The sequence below is a fragment of the Rutilus rutilus genome, assembly GCF_951802725.1.
Source record: "Rutilus rutilus genome assembly, chromosome: 22".
Lineage (NCBI taxonomy): Eukaryota > Metazoa > Chordata > Actinopteri > Cypriniformes > Leuciscidae > Rutilus > Rutilus rutilus.
In genome coordinates, this window is record NC_140227.1 from 3,689,038 (window position 1) to 3,710,351 (window position 21,314).

The 21,314-nt window shown below is 38.0% G+C and overlaps 1 protein-coding gene across 2 annotated transcripts in view; it reads left to right on the top strand.

The window, feature by feature from the left end:
• The window catches only part of mapk14b (mitogen-activated protein kinase 14b), a 33,124-nt gene that overhangs the window by 3,213 nt on the left and 8,597 nt on the right, over window positions 1-21,314 (top strand). For both annotated transcript variants that reach the window (XM_084395188.1, XM_084395189.1), the window contains exons 2-8: window positions 6,226-6,355; window positions 10,196-10,254; window positions 14,477-14,588; window positions 15,326-15,355; window positions 17,023-17,070; window positions 17,253-17,367; window positions 18,588-18,659. In XM_084395188.1, the coding sequence (XP_084251314.1) occupies window positions 6,226-6,355; window positions 10,196-10,254; window positions 14,477-14,588; window positions 15,326-15,355; window positions 17,023-17,070; window positions 17,253-17,367; window positions 18,588-18,659 (566 nt within the window). The remainder of the gene's footprint in view (window positions 1-6,225; window positions 6,356-10,195; window positions 10,255-14,476; window positions 14,589-15,325; window positions 15,356-17,022; window positions 17,071-17,252; window positions 17,368-18,587; window positions 18,660-21,314) is intronic.

Below are 21,314 nucleotides of genomic sequence, written 5' to 3' on the forward strand. Positions count from 1 at the left end.
GTGAGCTGTGCATTGTGGGAGTTGTTGTCTTCCATACAAATGCGCCCTAAAGTTACTTTCTGTCTTTCCTCGGTCAAGAAGGCACCAAATTCGAAATTTATGTTACATTTCGACTACATATATGACCCACTTTAATTCACCTCAGATCTTGAAATGAAACAAATGGAAACAAGAACGTTCAAACTGTGAACAAACAAGTGTATTCTTTGACAAAGATTGTTTTAGTAACTCAGTAGCCTATGTGTTTGAATAATGTTTAAATGGTGTAATATTTGTGAATTTGATTATGTAGCTACTTATCCATTTTCTCGCGAGTGCCGTCAAGATGGCTCTCTGGTGCTGTGCACTCGCCGCGAGACTCCGCCCACACGCTGCTCTGATTGGCTGTGGGTTTTGATTGATCTTGACGCATCTCGCAGTCGCGTCGCGTCTAGTGTGGAAAGACATTATTTATCGCTGGAATCTTATCGCATCGCATGTCTGCTAAGGACACGGTGTCAGCCTAAGTTGATCGTAGAACGATTGCCACCAATGGTCTCTACGGTTACCTACAATGCTTTTGGGAAACACAGCCCTGTTTTGTACAGCTAAAAATAACTGGAAGCGGATGACACCGGAAGCCTCGCACATTCAATTTACAATCAAAAATACGGCGATGAGTTATTTTTTTTCTTCCGGATCCCAACTGTTGCTCACTGTACGAAATATCATGCCACCCACCCAATCAAATTTGAGAACGGGATATACAGGTTAGCAATGTAATGTTGTTTTATAATTTTTTTTTAATTATTGTTAGAGGTGTGTTTTGTTGGAGCACCAGTGGAATATCTAATCTGTGATTTCATGAAATTCCAGGCGTCTGCAAACGTCCCACGTTGTTGAGGTCACAAGTCTTGTTGTTTGAAAGAATCTGGAAGATTGGGAGTTTCTCTTGGAGTGGCTGAATCAAAGGGAAAATCCATGTATTTAAAGTGAAGTGAAGAACAGTGTTGTTTATCATCCAAGTGCATCCGCGGAGAACATGAAGTGCGACAGCTGAGCAAAAGCACATAGTCAGTGTTTTTCTTCAGTCGTTCAGTCAGAGCTGTGTGTGATCGAGTGCAGGCCAGAAGGACAGGAACTCACGGCGCTCTTCGGCGGTCTACTTCCGTCCTGTTTTTCTTGCCTTGGCACTATTTCTTCATGATCTAGATAAGGTCGAACTGAAGACACAACTGTCTCCCTGGCTACTGTGTTAAAGGCACATTTCAGGTTCAACATGTAAAATAGTTTTTCTTCATTCATGAAAATAACAAAAATAGAGTTTACAGAGTCTCATTGAAAATGCTTTTTAAATGTCTTTTTTTTTTTTTTTTTTATAGAACATTTATTGGAATGGATGAGTCAAAGTTATTTTTGGTGGTATTCAAAATGAACATTGATATGCCCACATATACACTGTAAAGTTTCAGCATATAAACTTCATTCCGTAAAATAAGTGTAATAAGGGTTTTTTGATGATTGATTTTTGAATCGATATGTGAAACTGAGTCAGATTTAAAGTCAGAATGAAACCGAAATTGCTATCATCTTTTCTTCTTTATTGTGACTATGGGGTGTGCGATTATATATATCGTCTAAGATAATATTGTGATTGTTGTTTTAACAGTGTGTAATTATATTGAGTATGTCCCTCACTTTACAAAAACACACACGCATACACTACGTGATGTATTAAAATGCATTTATAATCCCCACAATGTTCAAGATAACGGGGCAAAAATACCTCCGTATGTCTTTTATATTTATAGAATTTAATATAGTTAATCAATATCCCACGAAGAGTGCCGTTTTTTCTCCAAATATCAGCATGATTAATGTGATATTGATTGTATGCAACAGTTCAATAAACAAGAAGTTAATTTTTAAGACCTATTACGCCCCTTTTTACCAGATGTGATATCTTCCAGGCGTCTGTGAAGTTTTAACTCAAAATACCCCACAGATCATTTATTATACCATGTTGTAACTGATTTTTGAGTGGAAGGAAAAAAGGAAAAACATGCTTTTTTTCGTGCATGTATCTTTAAATGCAAATGAGCTGCTGTTTCCCAGAAGAGGGCGGAGCCTGTGCAACTTTTGCCTCGGACACTTCACTAAAAACGAAAACATCTGTTTGGTTTTGATTATCATTGCAGTTCTTCATCATGAAAGTTTATTATCAGCATGCGTTTTAAAGCCATATCGGTGAACTTCTGATATATAGTTTTTTGAGCCGATACGGATCACGAATCAACGATCCCTATTCTCGACATGGCATATCCTGCGCCGTGACTATCGTGGATGCGCACATCGCGCAGCCCTACTGTGAACATAAACATTACCGATAAAAGTTTTAATTGAGTTAATACAGAGGAAAAGCCTGAGGCTCTAAATGCTAATCTCTGGGTCCAGTACGAGCAGATCAGCGTGTCCTGGTTTGATAGAGAAATGGGACTTTTCCTGTGCTCTGTGGTGGTTTCCCATGTTTCACAATCAGCACTGAGTCATTGGCTCGACTCTCGCTCTACTAGATCTTTCTGTTGGATTAGACCCAGCATGCATGTAGAACGCCAGTCCTGTGCCGGTGTGCTGTGCAGATATCACTGGCTAACCGTAGCTAATGTTCAGTCTGTAGCCGTCTGTCCACAATGCGTGCGAGTCGATATCTCCCATAAACACCACACCCATGGAGAGACTTCAGCAATGCCTCGATCCCTCGTCCTGCTAGTTTGAGTCACGCACTGCTCGTTATGTAAGAGTCTAGAAGAGAAACATTACTGGAAGACTCAACTATAAAGCTGTGCGGATTTTGACCTCACTGTTGGCATTGTGTGTCTGTCAAAACTCTAGCATGTCTGAGCGTGATTTTATCTTAATATGTCATTTCGATCAAAGATTTGCATGTGTTCCTGTGTGGCAACATGTTTTTCCAAGGGTGTGATCTGATGGTACATTTATTTTTTATGGTTTACAAATTGTTATAACTAGTTTACAATATGTTTTAATGTATTTTTGATCAAATAACTGCAGCCTCAGTGAACAAACATTAGCAAAATAAATATATAGCCTGTATATATTTGTGTCTATATTTAAATATTTTGAATTTAGCTTTTATTTTTATATATTTGTTAGTTTTCATGCTAATTTTTATGTGCATGAAAATGCACATGTGTCCCCCCCAGTTAATAATTTCAGTGCTTCAACTTAAACATATTTCCATTTATTAATTTTTTCAACTAATATTTTATTTCAATTAACCGGAGTGTTTTTAATAGTTTTAGTTTTTAGTTAACCATAATAAACCTTGTGTGTATTTTGTATGTATATATGCATACAAAACTTTTACCCACAGTTTCATATTAGCATGATTTCTGAAGGATCATGTGACACTGAAGACTGGAGTAATGATGCTGAAAATTCAGCTTTGATCACAGGAATAAATGGTTTAATTGTTAATTTTAGAGTGCATGTTTGTTGTACTGTAAGTGGCTATTCTTTCCATGATGGTGTCTTGTGGGTTTGTGTGTGACAGTGTGTTATTATTTGTCTGGGCGGGCAGACACTTTGGCGAGGTGTGTTCTTTGGAGAACGGTAACTCAGGCTCCTTCCATCTGCGAAACTGGCCTACTTACACTTCCTGGAAAGCCTGTTGGCTCTCCTGACCGCAGAAGCCGGAGTCACTGCTCTTCCATTGTCCCAACGCTTATGTGGAAAACGGAATTGGGGCCCGAGGCTGTTTGGCATGATGACCGTTTTCTTAGCCATGCTTTGTGAATTGAGCAGATGTTTTGTAATGTAGATGATTGGTTGAAATTGTACATAAGAATTACATATACATAAATATTCTTATATTAATAAAAATAGGAACACACTGACTTTTTGGGACTTATTCACCGTATCCCCCAGAGTTAGATAAGTCCATACATACCCTTTTCATCTCCGTAACTCTGATGCACCCACCGCTAGCCTAGCTTAGCACAAAGACTGGAGGTAAACGGCTCCAGCTAGCATACTGCTCCCAATAAGTGACAAAATATCCCAACATTTTCCTATTTACATGTTGTGATTTGTATAGTCACAGCGTGTACGAATAACAAGGTCACATGAGACACAGCCATCTTCTAACCGTATACACACTGGGAACTATATTCTCAGAAGGCGAAGCACTGCTACTTCTGCGGAGTGATTTGCTAGCTGGAGCCGTTTACCTCCAGTCTTTGTGCTAAGCTAGGCTAGCGGTGGGTGCGTCAAGCGGAGCTAACTGGTAGATTAGACTCTTACCGTATCCGGTCGGCAAAACAGCAAAAACGCCCTTCTTGCAAAGGAACGATTCGAGCTCCGTCTTCTGTTCCTCCTTTAGACAAAAATCCAAGTCTAACTCGTTCATTGTAGCGGCCAAAGCCGTTTCAAACAACTGGTGTTCATCCATAGCCATCTTGCAATGTTTACTAATGACTTCGACGTCACAGCGCTGTTGTCATCTCGCCTCTGGCCCGCCTATATCAGATAACCCGATGTGATTGGTGCAGCTCAGATCGAGGGGCATATTTAATGAGCATCATTACTCGACGCCAGAGTAACTCGCTGAGCAAATTCAACTTGTGCTCTCGCGAGAACTCTGGATTACCAGGGTACAAATACGGTACATTTATTCACCACATCTGATCATTTACACGGTTTTATTTGATGTCATACATACATGTAACACATTTTCAACACAAATGCTTTAATAGTCAATTTTACAGATTTAAACCTATTTGGAATCCCCACAATCTCAGATAGGGGAGCGCGGGGCACAACGTAACACGGGGCTGGTTGTAACACACTTGTTTTAAATACTTCCACACATGCTAGCATGACGAAACTTGGTGTATTGACTTGCCATATCAACACTATATAGAGAAAAAATTGCACCAAAATTATTACTTTTTTGGAAGATATCAATAGACAGTTATTAAACCATAGCAAAAGTAAATTTCTTACTTAAGTAAATGTTTCATCTCTATTTTTTGTGTTTATTTAAAATTAGACAAATCTGATATTATTTTAATCTCCAATATGTTATTTAACGGTTGATATAGTTCTTTAATGCTTCGCTAACTAGCAGAAGACACTAGCCTGGGTTTAAATCCCAGTTGTGCAGGTGGGGCATGTTGTCTCACTGCGTTACAATGTGTCCCTATTAGAAATATGCTATTCTATTCGATACTTTTATGAATTCTAGTGAGAAAACATGAGAAAAAGGTGAATAAAGACTGAGACTCAATGTGCAGAAATTACTTATTATTATTTTGTTTTGAACTATGTTGTATAGCTGTGTTTTCCTGTGTTCGTAGTCAAATTTTTATATTTAATTATAAAAAAAATGCCATTATTTTATATGAAAAAGTTAATAATTGTATTTTATTTAGAAAATATTTTAGTTTGTCTTGTATATATTTTTTTTATTAGATCAGATAGCATTTTAATCTGTCATAGGGTCATGTTACAATGTGCCCCTCACATGTTACATTGTACCCCACCTATGGGGCATGTTGTCACATTTCACTTCCATTCTTTCAGGGTATATCAAGAAAAAAGTATATACTGTATTAATAAAACAAAACCACATAATTGTGCTTGACATGTGGGAAATTAATGTGAGAAAAAATAAATACGTAGTATTTAAGTAGATTTACACAAACTGAGAAAGTCACAAAGCGTTACTTTGTGCCCCGCATCATTTCCTAGCATCATTTTTCTTAAATATGTCCCTGTACGTGGACAGAGGCAAATCATATAAAATTGGAAAATTGCTAATAGCAAGGATCAGTCTTTCCACCATCTTTTTCCGCCACTGCAGCAGCTGAGAGGAGGATGCTGATATTTAAGGCTAATAAGGCTTTCCAAACAAAGCACATTCTGTGTTAGTTATTAAATCTAGATGGTTGTAAGAAGTCACGTTTTTGGAGGAGGGAGGTATATGAGAATCTAATTTGCATATGATGATTCATGTTCTTACTCTTGCTGTATGAAACATACCACTTTTAATTATGGTAACGGAGCATTTTATGCTTTTAAAACCAGTTATTCCAGCTTTTTAGGGATGTTCTTCTTGTTTCTTTTTCCTACAACATCACTGCTTGTGAGACCAGGAGTCTCCTGTAATCTTGTGGCCTGCGATGTTGATCGAATCCATAACACATGGTGTTCTTGTTTCCACAGCTCCGCGTTGGACGCAAAGACGGGCCTGAGGGTCGCAGTCAAGAAGCTGTCCCGGCCCTTCCAGTCCATCATCCACGCCAAGCGCACATACAGAGAACTGCGGCTGCTGAAACACATGAAACACGAGAATGTAAGAAAGATGTTTTTGCTGCTCTCTCTTCCACCTTCAGATGCAGTATGACGACTCTTTTGACAGGATTGCGCTGACTGTATTTCTAAAGTTCTCACGTGCGGCTCATGATCTTTGATTTCTTCTCCTTCCACTTTCGTGTCTATTAAGCAACCTCACATCCTCTGCCAGCACAGATCCTCATCTGTGCGTTATGAAACTCTATTGATTATTGTCTGAGAGCTAATGAGGGCGTGGGGAGTGATTATGCACTATTACTGCATAGTGTGCTGCGTTCCCTGCAACATCATAAATGCATAATGTGAAATATTTGCTTTTTAAAACAGTTTTGTGACAGATCTCTGTGATGCTTTGTTCAAAATGCCTAAGTCAGAGGTCAAAAGTGCATTTTAAGAGCTGCTGTTTTTCAGCAGGCATGCAGTAGTTCCTATGCGATTTTCTTATTTATTGCCTGCTTTTGTCAAGGTACTCACCATGTTTTTGCATAGAAAAAAACCACCCTTCATTTTTTTGCATTCTGGCCAGAGTCCACGAATCTGTGCTGCCTCTGTTTGAGCGTGGGTGAAACTCTATGCTGGATCACAGCCACCTACTCGCGCTCTCTCTCTCTCTCTCTCTCTCTGTCTCTCTCTCTCTCTGTCTCTCTCTCCACTTTCCTTCATGCACGCACTTTCGGGTTCCCTGGCGCTGTCTGTCTCTCTCTGTCTCACAGATGTTAATGTTTAATAACCCTCAAATCCCTGAACAGATCGGCTCTTCAAACATCAGTCTTCCTTTTTCATATTGAAACCAGTGGCAACAACTGGCACACGAGCTGCAAGTTTTTGCTCTATTTTCTTTGTGTGCAGTTAAATATGATCTGTAAACCTATTTATCGACACTATCTTTTGCAATATAGGCTAAGTAACATAAAATACTGTACTGGAGCGAACTCTCTGCCCACTTATTACTCACTAACAACATATTCTCATTAAATCTGACTGAATCCACATGATAAAAGTAATTTATTGTGACACTTTGGAGATTTGGGTACCGTTCCATGTAAATAACTTTTTTTTTACTGATCTATAGCATTTGTTATGAAAAGTGGCAACCTACACATTTAGAAACTATAACTACAACATGCCACAATTGTAATATAAATCTCTATTTAAAAAATATATTTAATTTACAGATTATCTATTATAAATTCTACAAGTTAATCAAAATTTACCACAATAGACACTAGGGTTGTCACGGTACCACAATTCCAGTAGTCGTTACCAATACCAATACCAATACCAATACCATTAAAATGTTACGGTTCTCGGTACCAATTTCGGTACCACTGCAAAATCTGTTGGAACTATTTTATAGTATTAACTATTTGAAAGAAATATTAAATTCAATTCAATGAGTTTATTATTTATGATGGTAATCAAAGTAAATAATACAAACATTTAAAGGCCACATGCTGTTTAAAAGTAAACTGTTTGTAAATAAAGATCAAGTAAAACATACCCTCTACAAACACGCACGCCTAGTAATAATAATAATTATTATTAGTGTTAGTATTATTATTACATTGAGACATAACATTGAGATGTTTTCTCCTCTTTTCATCCGTCTTTTTAATTTATGTGGCTGTTTTAGATCGTGTTTGACCTTCTGCTGACAGTAGCCGCGTTTCCATTACCCTTCAAATTGCGCAAATTGAAAATACGCCCAATGGAAACAAAAACTCCCATTTATCGCGAAAAAGTTTTTCCGCTCGCATGAGGAGGTTTTTCAGGCAATTCGAAAAATAAATATTTCGCAAAACTGCAATGGAAACAGTTTTTGCGCATTTACAGGTCACCTGACGTAGATGACGCGGTGTGTTTGGACAGAATACGAGACAGAGCTCTTTATTAAATTCATGTAAGACAAAATAATTACAGGAATAATGGATTCTAAACCTCAAATAAATGCCACAATCGAGACCTCGAAGCAGAAATGAGGGAGAAACACCCAGAAACTCCTCATATGTGCCGCTCGCAAGTATAATAAGGGTCGTTTCTTACCATTAATGCTTTGAAAACACACATATGTCTCCTTCGATTAATAATAATGGCCAGTGCAGTGGCTGGGATTAGTAGGCTACATAAACCTACCAACGTCTGTTGCAATGGTTTTTGGAATGACTTATTGCGAGAGGAAAAAATGAAGTAAAATGAAAAAAATAGCTGTAACTCACGCAATTGAGATGACTACAGCTGACGACGGCATCTTGGAAGTTTGTGATAAACATTGGCGCATCTCCTGTGACGTAGGCGCTAGCGACGACGTATAATGACGTGTAACGGTGTAGTAGTGGTGTCCCATTTCTTAGGGGAATATTTTCACCCCTACGCCTTGCCACTCTGTTTCAAGGGGCAAGGGTAAGGGGTAGGCGAAGGGTTAGGGGTAGGCGAAGGGTTAGGGGTAGGCAAAGGGGTATAAAATAGAATTGGGATTGAGCCTTAGTCGCATAACATTGGTTAATGGAAACGTCGTCATTTCGCAATAGTTTTTTGTTGACATTTAGAAAAAAATCGCAAAAGTTTTGCGCAAATCTGTAATGGACATGCCTAGTGACACCAGCAGGTTTATTAGGCTGCTGTCACTTTAAGACCGAATGCAGGATCCAATATACTGTTACACGTGTTTTCTTTCTCAACCGTTTACGTTCACTTAAGACATAAATGACTGATAACAAGGATATTTTGACATAATTCTGTGTGTATTTGTCCGTTAAAGTGTAAGAAGGTGCGAAAGAGAACAGCCCAGCACAGAAAACACTGCTCGAGTGCCAAATTGAGTTCTCTTTCGCGTCTTCTTGTGCTTAAATGGTTTAAAACCACATTAAAATGAGCTCACAGGAATCAATAAAGCGGAATCAAATATTTAATTTTCATAACACTTTTTTTTTCCCAGATTTTTCGATTCCCAACAACTGTAATTAATTCTCAATGACACACTCCTTAAACTTAAAGATTTTTTTACATTTTTTTTATAAATGCTGTTCTTTTGATCTTTCTATTCATCAAAGAATCCTAAAAAATGTATCGCGCTTTGACAAAAATATGAAGCAGCACAACTTTTCAACATTGATAATAGTCAGAAAGGTTTCTTGAGCATCAAATCAGCATATTAGAATGATTTGACACTAAAGTATGGAGTAATAATGCTGAAAATTCAGCTTTGATCACAGGAATAAATGACACTTTCATTTTATATTCAAATAGAAAACAGTTATTTTAAATTGTAAAAAAAAATATATAATAAATGCAGCCTTGGTGAGCAGAAGAGACGTCTTTCAAAAAACGTTATACCTACCTTAAACTTTTGAACAATTGTGTAATTAATAGTCATCATTTTGCTGAAACACTGACAATGGTTAAGGTTCATGCATGTTACCATGGGCAGAAGTGCATCAACAGTTTAACCAGAATAAAATGTCCCTTCTCCTCCTCCTGCAGAGAGCGAGAGAGAGAGAGAGAGAGAGAGAGAGAGAGAGAGGTGATGCCCACACAAAATATAAATGAGTGTAACAGAGGATGTTCACAAGTGGAAGCAACACCTCTCACTCTGTGTGCTGCTTCCTCTGAGGGGAACCGCAATGGGCCGCATGCTTATACCAGCAGCAGAAAACAACTTCAGTCAGAACACATGATGAAGAGCAGCTAATGTGTTTACAGTACAGTCTGTTCAGTGTGTGTGCTCAGTTGAAGTGCACACTCATGGAATAGAGCAAAAACACTTCTTTCAATGATTTGACCTTAATCTTGTAATGTTACTGTGATTCAGACAAATTGTCTCTGACTCTTGTCCTTGTTGCAGGTAATTGGTCTTCTAGATGTTTTCTCGCCCGCTACCAGTCTAGAAGAATTCAATGACGTGTGAGTATTTGCTTCATTTCTAGACGGTTAACGTGAACCTTTTTTCCATCCCATCAGGCACATTTCGGGCCACCTTGCACTTCTGAAACATGCAAAAAAAAAAAGAAAGTATGTTCATGAAACATGTTCCTAGCAGGCTCTTCACAATATAGTTATTCTACTTCATCCCTGCATCCAGAACGCTCAGTTTATCGACTCTTTGCTTGTTCCGTGTTGTTGTGAAAAGTTGATAGGGCATGTGTGTGGCATTATGGGATGCGGGTCTGTGTATTCTGAGAAAAAGAATAACGGAGTATGAAGTGGCTCACTTCAGTAATCACTAAAGGTCCCATCTGATTATTGGATGTGTAGGTGTCTCCTTCACAACCCCGCATTGGTCAATAAAAGCTTAATTAGATGTAGCCCTGATGATGCGGCGTGTGTCGTTCAATCCCGGAAGCGTTCGAGCACCTTGCGTCCAGTTGTCAACGTGATAATCAGAAAGCTGCAGCGTTTACTTCCCGTCGAGATCTGCTCCGGGAGAGGGAAAGAACATCGTGGCCGTGCACGTGTTGGGAATATCCGTAGTTACCATGGCAACAGGCTTCATCTGCTCAGCATAATTTCCTCGTGGCACACAGGCAATAACCTGCAAACTGTTATTGCCTCATATAGCTGCCTCTCGAAATAATCATAACACAAACAATAGAATAATCGCTCATCCAGGGAATTATAGATAAAAATGTATTGCCTTGGCATATGAGATGTCGTAATTATGACATTTTGGCCAATTAAGTGTCATACTAATAATTATTGTGTCACTTGCTTTGCAAGCTTAATGCACACATATACCTTTGTAAATATGTATAATCTTGAGGTAATTATTAATTATCATTAGTTATTAATAAAAAAGGTCATTATTAATTATCATTAGTTATTAATAAAAAAAAGCTAATTTTTAATTATCATTAGTTATTAATAAAAAAGATTATGAATAATAATAATACTAATTATTATTATTATTGTAAATATGACAGTAAAAAAAATGGTTTTCATTTGATTGACTTTTCACTCATGCTGATATTTTCTGGAGCTCAACCATTATATGATAATTTCATATATTTTAATGTTATTTGTGTCGTGAATATTAGAATCTAGTGTATCAACACAGTTCTGTCCTAAATTCTTTAGTGTCATGCATCGTTTTATGGTGGTCTGACTTGTAAAAAATATTTGCCATTATACCGAAACACTGTTTTCATGCATGTTTGTTTTATTTATATTTTCATGCAAAACTCTACATAACTCACTACTGCATTTCTATACTACTGTTAAATTCCATTATTATGAAATATGTGAGTGAAATTTAAAGTTCACATTAATATTAATTGCAAAGTTGCACACTTTTATTTGCCCAATTATTGTTATAAACCTCATAATAAGAGGTTATTAAAGGTGCTCTAAGCGATGTCATACGTTTTTTTGGGCTAAAACATTTTTTGTCACATACAGCAAACATCTCCTCACTATCCGCTAGCTGCCTGTCCCCTGAACACACTGTAAAAAAACGCGGTCTCTGTAGACAGCCCAGGCTCCACAAACGGCAACAAAAACAAACTGGCCCAGCCTGGACCACGAAACATAACAAACAGTGTTCCAGCCAATAACCGACAAGAATGATTTGGGGGTGGGGGTGGGGGGTTAGTGCGCGTGCACATGAAGGGGGGTGTGGAGGAGAGAGAAGCATGAAGAGGGAAGTTAGCTAGAGGAGAGAGATGTCCTAGATAACGACAACGACTAACGTTAGAATTATATTCTCTTGAATTTTGATATGGCCGACACACGACCAAAGAGACGACGTTCCGATGAACAAATAACAAAGAAGAGGGAAAAGGGGAAGGAACGCGCGAAGTCCCGAATTTACATCGGAAAAGCCTTCGACTCGTTCATGACTGTTTCAGGAAGCACGGAAGGGAGAGGGGACGGGATGAGGAGGAGGGACGGTCGAGCTAGCCTCCGTTTTGTTTGACAATACTCCGAACGTCAACAAGAAGTGACGTCACCCAACATCGCTTAGAGCACCTTTAATAAGATACTGATAAGAACATTAACCAACGAGTCACCCAGCTGCCGCAAGCCAGTGATTTATAGTTTATAAAGTTTTAAAAATATATATATATTTCTTACAAAAACCCATCGCAGAAGCTTTATTAACCCTCTGGAGTCGTATGGGTTACTTTTATGATGGTGAATGCGCTTTTTGGAGCTTCAAAAACTCGAGCTCTATTCAGTGCCATTACAAAGCCGGGAAGAGCTTTGTAATATAACTCCGACTGTGTTCGACTGAAAGAAGAAAGTTGTACACACATAGAATGGCTTGAGGGCGAGTGAATTATGGGGTAATTTTCATTTTTGGGTGAACTGTTCCTTTAAGGCTACAAAATTGTGTAAAGACATAATGCAGCATAAAAGCCAGATTGAAAGACCGATTAAATCATGCCAGTTTTATATTCTGTGCAAATGCATTTGTGCCACCTCTGAGCAGCATTAAATGCCACTTACAAAAGCAAAGTGAAATCTTGAAACCTGGCTGCCCTTGATTACTAAATCACACAGTCAGGGTTGAACCGTGTGAAACCTGGAACAAGACGATCCTGGATGTGACACCTGTGGCTTGGCTTGTATAGAAAACATTGTATGTACAATGCAAAATCTGGGTCATTGATGCAAAGCAAGCCACTAGAACATGATGCATCGAAGCTAATCGTCATAAAGGTCCCATTTTAATCTCAGGGGTTCTCTAAGGACTGTTGAGCTCAGTCTCAGTACAGTTCATTTTTGTCTGGTTAGAGCCGTCTGAGGTCACGACTGCAGGGAGAGAGGAAGAAGCGCACCGTGAGTTTCCCTGGAACAAAAGCCCCAGTGTGAGTTGTGTTTGGTTGCGAAGAGAGTGGGAACAGGAGCCTACACTGGAGGAAGGGTCTCGCTGTGCTCTTTATCTGCATCGAGCGCTTGCACAAGCACTGCAAGATGCATGGAAACAAGAGCTAAGAATACTATAATACTCCTATAAATACCTCGTCCCCGAAAAATCTCTAGGAGAATGAGTGTGAGAGCAGAGCTCGGGGGCAAGAGGGAGGAGAACATTTGGCAAGAGATATTTCTGAACCGCATGTATCCATATACTTCTGCTATGCAAACGACTCTGCTATGGAAGACGTTTTCACTACAGTGTGGTTGTTTCACCCCTCGTGCTTACGCAAAGCGCTCATGCTTAAGGTTAATGATACGGCTCATGGCCGGGTCAAACGAGCGGCTCTTGGATTCCTTTCACGGTTCAGAAGAGCTTTCGGCAGGCGACCCTGTGCCCAGCTGGCTCCGCACCAGACACATTCCACAAGCGGATTGGTTGTACTGTGTGTGTTCTAGGTTAAAGGGATAGTGCCCCCAAAAATGAAAATTCTGTCATTAATTACTCATCCTCATGTCGTTCCAAACCCGTAAGACCTTCGTTCATCTTCGGAATACAAGTGAAGATATTTTTGATGAAATCCAAGAGCTTTCTGTCCCTCCATAGACTGCAACGCAACTGCCACTTTCAAGGGCCAGAAAGGTAGTAAAGACAGCGTTAAAATAGTCCATGCGACTACAGTAGTTCAACCTTAATGTTATGAACAGGGTTTAGAAATGAACACCTGCCAAATGCGGGTAAAAATTATCAACTGAATTAGTCAAAAACAGTAGGAATGTTTTTCTGTGTGTAGGAAGTCTTCCTGTAGCTCAAACAGTAGAGCGTTGGCGCTTGTAACGCCAAGGTCATGAGCATGAACTGATAAAAATGTAAATGTGTACCTTGAAATGCAATGTAAGTCGCTTTGGATAAAAACGTCTGATGCATAAATGTAAATGTGGCCTGTGAAATCTCAACTCAATTGGAAACTATTTTCACTGAATAGTTACTGAAAGAGGTTTGAGTTATTTCTTGAAAACACCCAAGTGTAAAATAAATAAAGCCCCCTTAAATAAATAAAGTCCTAAAAATAATATTTCTGCTTTTTTATTCCGATGCACTACAGCCCAAAAATCACCCCATGTCATCTTGTGAAAATTCCTCTTTTCATTTTGCAATTTGTATCCCAGGAAAAGTATGATTGTGCAGCTCTAATTCGTACTCTTCCTCAGTCTTCACTCTTCAGTGTCATGATCTGTGAAGTTGCTGTGTCATGATGACTTTGTTTCACAGGTATCTGGTGACTCACCTGATGGGAGCAGACCTCAACAATATTGTCAAGTGCCAGAAGCTGACAGACGATCACGTCCAGTTCCTCATTTATCAGATCCTGCGAGGATTGAAGGTTAGGCCCTGTCCACTGTTTTCACTGTTACTTTGCTGTAATTGCTCGATGTAATGGGATCTTAAAGGGATACTCCACTTTTTTTGGAAATAGGCTCATTTTACACCTCCCCCAGAGTTAAACAGTTGAGTTTTACCGTTTTAGAATCCATTCAGCCGATCTCCGGGTTTTGCAGTACCACTTTTAGCATAGCTTAGCATAGATCATTGAATCGGACAGGACCATTAGCATCTCTCTCAAAAAAATGACCATTTTAATTTAAAACTTGACTCTTCTGTAGTTACATCGTGTACTAAGACCGACGGAAAATGAAAAGTTGCGATTTTCTAGGCTGATATGGCTAGGAACTATACTCTCATTCCTGCGTAATAATCAAGAAACTTTGATTCTTGATTTGAACTTTGAACTCCGCGTCCATCCGATACTTTTTTCCTTCACTTTTTCGATAATCCCTTTCACTCAGATGCATGTCATAACATCTGTCTACTTCCAGGACATTGTGGCTATAAGTTTTCCTTTAACTCTACTGTTGAATATCCTACTGGACCATTACTGTAATTTATTCTCTCTAAAGTTATTTAAAAGATAACATATAAGCTTTATAATGCACATGTATTATGAAGAAGTATGGAGGACTGGTCTTGTATAATGTGTTGATGTGTCAGACGTTCAACAACGGCTTCTCATTGATCTCTGTATTTGGTTAAAGTGAGTTCATCTGTCTTTTCTCCACACAGTACATTCACTCAGCAGACATCATCCACAGAGTGAGTAACCACACTTTCTGTCCATATCTCCTTTTAATTATTCATGGGTGTGTGTGTGTGTATATGTATATGTATATATATATTTATATTTATATGAAGAGTTCAGATGCAAAAGCCTCTAAGTGCCATCTGAAATTTTCTTATAGAATGATCATTTTTATCAAGCTTGTATATTTAAGTTCAGTAATTTCACTTTAATGACAATTAATAGGAAATCTTCATTGCCATTTAAGTGAAATTACTGAACTTAAATATACAAGCTTGATAAAAATGATCATTCTAGAAGAAAATTTCAGATGGCACTTAGAGGCTTTTGCATCTGAACTCTTCATATATATATAATATATATATATAGAAATGAACTTTTATACAGTAAAGACATTCATAATACTACAATTGATGCTGTTCTTTCTGTTAACCTTTTATTCATCCTGAAATTCATCCACAAAAATATTAAGCAGCACAACTGTTTTCAACATTGATAATAATAGTAAATATTTCTTGAGCAGCCAATAATCATATTATAATGATTTCTGGAGGATCATGTGACACTGAAGACTGGAGTAATGATGCTGGAAATTCAGCTTTGATCACAGGAATAAATTACATTTTAAAAGATATTCAGTTAGAAAACTGTTTTTGTTTACCAATTTTAATAATATTTCACTATATTACTGTTTTTACTGTGTTTTTGATCAAATATGAATGCAGCCTTAGTGAGCAGAAGAGACTTTAAAGTATCTTACTGACCCTAAAGCGTCAAATGGGAATGCCTGTGTGCGCGTGTGTGTGTGTGTATATATACGGTATAAATATTAGAAAATATCAATTTTATTTGATTTAATTACACGACGTGGAGATTAATTAATCGCAAATCAAATTTGGCTGAGAAAAATTACCCCCAAAAGATCATTTAAAGTCATTATTGTGTTAAATGAGAAAAGCATAAAATAGACATTACAAAAAGTAGCTTTAGAAAAAATATTTTCTTTGATTCAACAAAGAATTTATTGCACATTTACATTATGATATAGTAAATATTAGACAAAAACTCGTACAAGGGCATTTTTTCCCTGATATCTTGAAGTTTAGGGCCTTTCTAACTGTATTCTAGAGCCTCCATCACAGAGTGAGTTGTTGCTCTGCTTCATCAACTTTATGAAATGTAAGATGAACTGTAGGTCTGGGGCGGGGCAGGTGTGTTAAATGCAGTATATATATATATATATATATATACACACACAGATTATTTATTTTAGAAGGTCTTTCACATTTAATAAAATATCTGAAAAAAGCTCCTACTTTTAGAAATACAATTTAGAAACGAATGTATTCAGTCACTGGCTGAATCTCTAGATGTGTGTTAAGGGAGGAAAGGCAGTGAGAATGTCAAACTGAGTTTTTCTCATTAGTACGGAACGGTGGTTTTATTGCGGGTTTGCTGAGGGACACAGATTGGGTTTTAGGGCTTCATCTGCACCACTGCTTGTGTAAACACCTTTATGGGTTATAATGAACGTTTTTTTGTTTGTTTTCTTCCTGTCATGGCCTGATTTTAGCTCCCAGGATGATGTTTATTAGTGCATGAAAGCGTAGTAAAACATGATGCAAATTCAAAGTGATTCTCACTTATTCAGTCTATTTGCTCACCTTTCTCTGTCGTACAGGATCTTAAACCCGGTAACTTGGCTGTGAATGAAGACTGTGAACTGAAGGTGAGAGCGTGCTCTGTTTGCCAAGATCTTCATCATCATCTGATGCTTTTTCCACGGTCACATCTGTTATTATTATCCTCTGTTGACCAACAGTGGGTTTATTGTCAGGCAAACACTGCGGCACACAGGGTAATATGAGCGGTCTAGTTTATGACTAATGCTGCTTCTGATACTGTGCTCAGATTTTGGACTTTGGTCTGGCCCGGCTGACTGACGATGAGATGACGGGATACGTCGCCACCCGATGGTACCGTGCGCCAGAGATCATGCTCAACTGGATGCACTACAACATGACAGGTCAGCATTACCCAGAATAGCTTTTGTGTTTGTATGATTCATTACATTTTGTAACTGAAGACAACATGAAACCACATTCACAAGTCATTTAACTTTCATGTTGTGTGTTATTTCTGACTGAAACTGAATATTCAGCTGGAAATAATGGTGATGGGATTTTGATATCATAAGTGGGTAATGTTATTGGATAATATCATTTTTTCCCCCTCCCACACGGCCTTAACTAGCAAAAATGCTTATTTTATCCCATGGGGTTTTAGTTTTTGTTGTTGTTACGATTTTAGTTTATTGCTTAATTTCTTATTGGTTAAAAACACAGATTTGTGAAGTATTTCCCAATTGTTGATCGTATTACAGTTGCATATCCTAAAAAATGAAAACCTAAAATATTTCCTAAAATAACATTTGTGGTAACCATATAGAAATACTAAAACTACTAAAATCGTTTAGTAATTTAAATAAAATAAAATATAAATATATCAGATAGGAAAAACCTAAACCTAAAATTCTTTGTGATGACTTTGCGAAATATTCGAAATGTTGCTTTGACAAAAACTGAAATAAATTAAAGCTGTATCAAAAAAAAAAAAAAAATGAAAATGACAATAAAAGCTGATTTAAAAAATAATAATAAATACTATAATAGTTAAAAAGTTGTAATTTTTTGTAATTATATTGAAAGTATTAATAATCAATAGTATTATTAAAATATTTGTTGAAAATGAATATACATTGCAGCTTTTGCTCCACAATTTCTTTTATTAGAATAACGTGCACTGAGGAATTTTAGGCCCTGTTTATACCAGTTCTGGTCGATCGGATCACAAGTGGACGGCACTAAATGCAGGTGTAAACGGGGTCTAAAAGGTTTTGAGCTCGACCACTTCCAGAGGTCGTCGAAAACGCATTCGAACAGATTGATGTCGCAGTGTAAACGTTCATGTGGTGGAATGTGTTCGAACAGCCACAAAAGACCGTCTTCTTTCTGCCTACTGACCTAATGAGTGAACATTATGGGAAGCGCACCAGCCAGGCGGGATGAACTTTGTTGGCTGTAGACCCAAGTTTGGTTTGAACATGAAAAACACACCAAGCACAATGTTCTCTCTCCATTCCTGATTTCTAACACACATTTACTAAGAAAGTTAGTATTGCATTGTCATTAACAGAATGTATTTTGTTTCCACGAATGAGAACAGTGTTTTTGTGTTGTGTTGTAGTGGACATCTGGTCGGTGGGCTGCATAATGGCTGAGCTCCTCACTGGACGGACCCTGTTTCCCGGCACTGATCGTATCCTTTCCCCATCATTCATCCCCTGCACAAAACCCCTCTTCCTGGAAATACCCCTTTAGCAAAGTGGCATTTGTTTAGCCCCCCCTCCCCATCTGTAAGTGTGAAAGAAAAAAAGGCAGCTACGCGTGTCAGCCGGTCCTAATTCATAGAGCGAGGCGGTGATCCTGAGGGAAATGAATCAGCTAGTGTCGGGCCTGCGGCCTCCCAGTGAGTCACGCTGCCGGACGGTCCTGTTGACGGAAAACATGAACTTTGCTCAGTCTTAAAGGACAAAGATACTAGCACAGCGTGGGGAATCTTAATGCGTTTCTGCTTCTGCTCTGCTTCACGAGGTCGTCGAATCAAACCCCCTGTGAAAAAATACAACACACTCACACACACTCACACATTAAATGGGGTCTTGGCCTTTCAAGAAAGGAAGTGTGATCTGCATTTCAAGGAAGTGTGCGTAAGAATAGATTAGGATAAAGAAGTAGTTATTTGGTTGCCCGATAAATCTGCTTTTCTGTGTGCATAATAATATAACTCGGTTTAGATGTGTAAAATAGCATTAATTAATATTCGTTAACACTCAATTTGTGTGTGTTTGAGTGTCAGGTGACTCTCACAAATGTACATGCATTCCTACAACAGATATATTTACAGAAATAGTTTGGGCTGGAATAAAATTATCATTCGTTTATTCCAAACTGCACTAGTTAATTTAAATAAATAAATGTATATATTAGGGCTGTCAATAGATTAACATATTTTTTTTAGCGTGATTAATCCCACGCTTTTGTGTGTGCATATGATGTATGCTTAATCGTGAAATGAAGTATACATCATTTGTCTTGATTAACGTGTTTATTTTGTCATCATTTGCTAATCCGAAAATCAGATCGAAGGACGATTCTCACAAAGATATTTTCTGCAAGCTTTCTTCAAGGTAAACGTAGGTGTCTTTCCAAAAAAAGACACTTGGAGACTCCAAAAGGACCAAATGATTCATACATGGAAAAAAAAAACATTACAGAACAGAACTTTTCAGTGTACAGGTTTTAGAGTAGTTTATGTTTTAGACATGTCATGTTGCGATACTGAACATGGAGATGCCCCCTTTACTTTCATTGTTAGAAAAGGCTGCATTCTCACAAAATATGAAAGAAAAGAATAATTTTTTTGCTAAACTACTCCTTTAAATCCACACAAACCAAAACGGATAAAGCACACAACACACACACACATGGTTTGATGCACTGAAGCTTGTGTGTATAAGCTGCATGTTGACTTGCTGCATTTATGCTTGTTTCTAACTAGACTGCATTAATGAACCGCCCCGATCGGTCATCATTTTGCTTGCAAACACTTTTTAGTCTTCGAACAATGATTACCTCTCTTTCTTCCTCAACTTTTCACTTACCTTTTGATGATTGTTTGTGCTGTTCAGTAACATCCACCCGTGCCAGATTTGCATAGAAGTCAGTGTGGATCTGGAACGGTGTAGAACCAGCCCGCTTTACTGTAGCTCACACATGTTTGTCACATTCAATTGTTAAACGTATTTGCACGCTTTCAGTAACTGCGTTCACGTGCATAACAATATTCTTATGTTAATCAGAATTTGGTCTCATTCCGATGCAAGCGACCATGTTTTGATTAATGTAAGAACATTCAGATTTAAACCCATTAACCATAACAAATATCTGAAAAATGTTATGCAATGGCCTTAAACAGCTTACCCTTTCACAGCAGATTTATTTAACAAACAGTCAAATATGCTAAATATGATGTTCATTTACAAAAATAAATCCTTAAATTTGGCATTAATAACTTTTTTCACGCCATCAGCCGCGCGTTCACTCTAGCTCTGAGGATCTCCCAACGGTTCTTGGCTCATTTTGAGTCAGAATTGTGAATTCAGTGAATCGTTAATTGAAGATTCACTCTTTGACTGAATCATTTGAATCAGTGAGTTGTTGACTCGAGAACAGATGCAAATGGATCAGTCCAGTTCACGAATGAATCGTTCATCTTGAGCGGGTGAGGACTTCTTCAGTTCAACATAATGAGGAACGACATGTTTTTATGAAAAACGTGGAGTAAAAAAGTACGTTATTATGCTTTGGAATATAGTCAAGTAAAAGTTTCCCGAAATAAAAAAAGACTGCTTTGAGTTTGTTGTATTCAAGGTCATTGCATCGCATCACAAAGCATAAAGCCTGTCACGCTGTTGCATTAACTCATGTTTTGTGTGCTGCTTCATGCCAGTGTAATTCAGCAGTGTTGGGGAATGCGTTACAATATTCTGTTACTCCCTAAAAAGTAACTAATTGCGTTACTTAGTTACTTTTTATGGAATATAATGCATTGTTACTTTTGCGTTACTTTTTCTGGGCTTGCCTGTTTGTTTTTTAATAACAAAAAAAACAGAAGTTCTGTTTTTAGCAAATGTAAAGTCCCTTTCACACCAACAGTGAAATGAATAAGCTTTCAGGCTGAAGGAAATGCAAATTCACGTCTGTACAGTAGAGGGCGCAGCTCAAACCTTTCAGATGTTTTCTGTCTGTCCGGATCGCGGGAGAATACGACACAGGGAATGAAAATTCAACACTCTTTCTTTAGCAGTAAAAATGACAAAAGAAACCGATGTTATGTTAAACTAAAGTCATT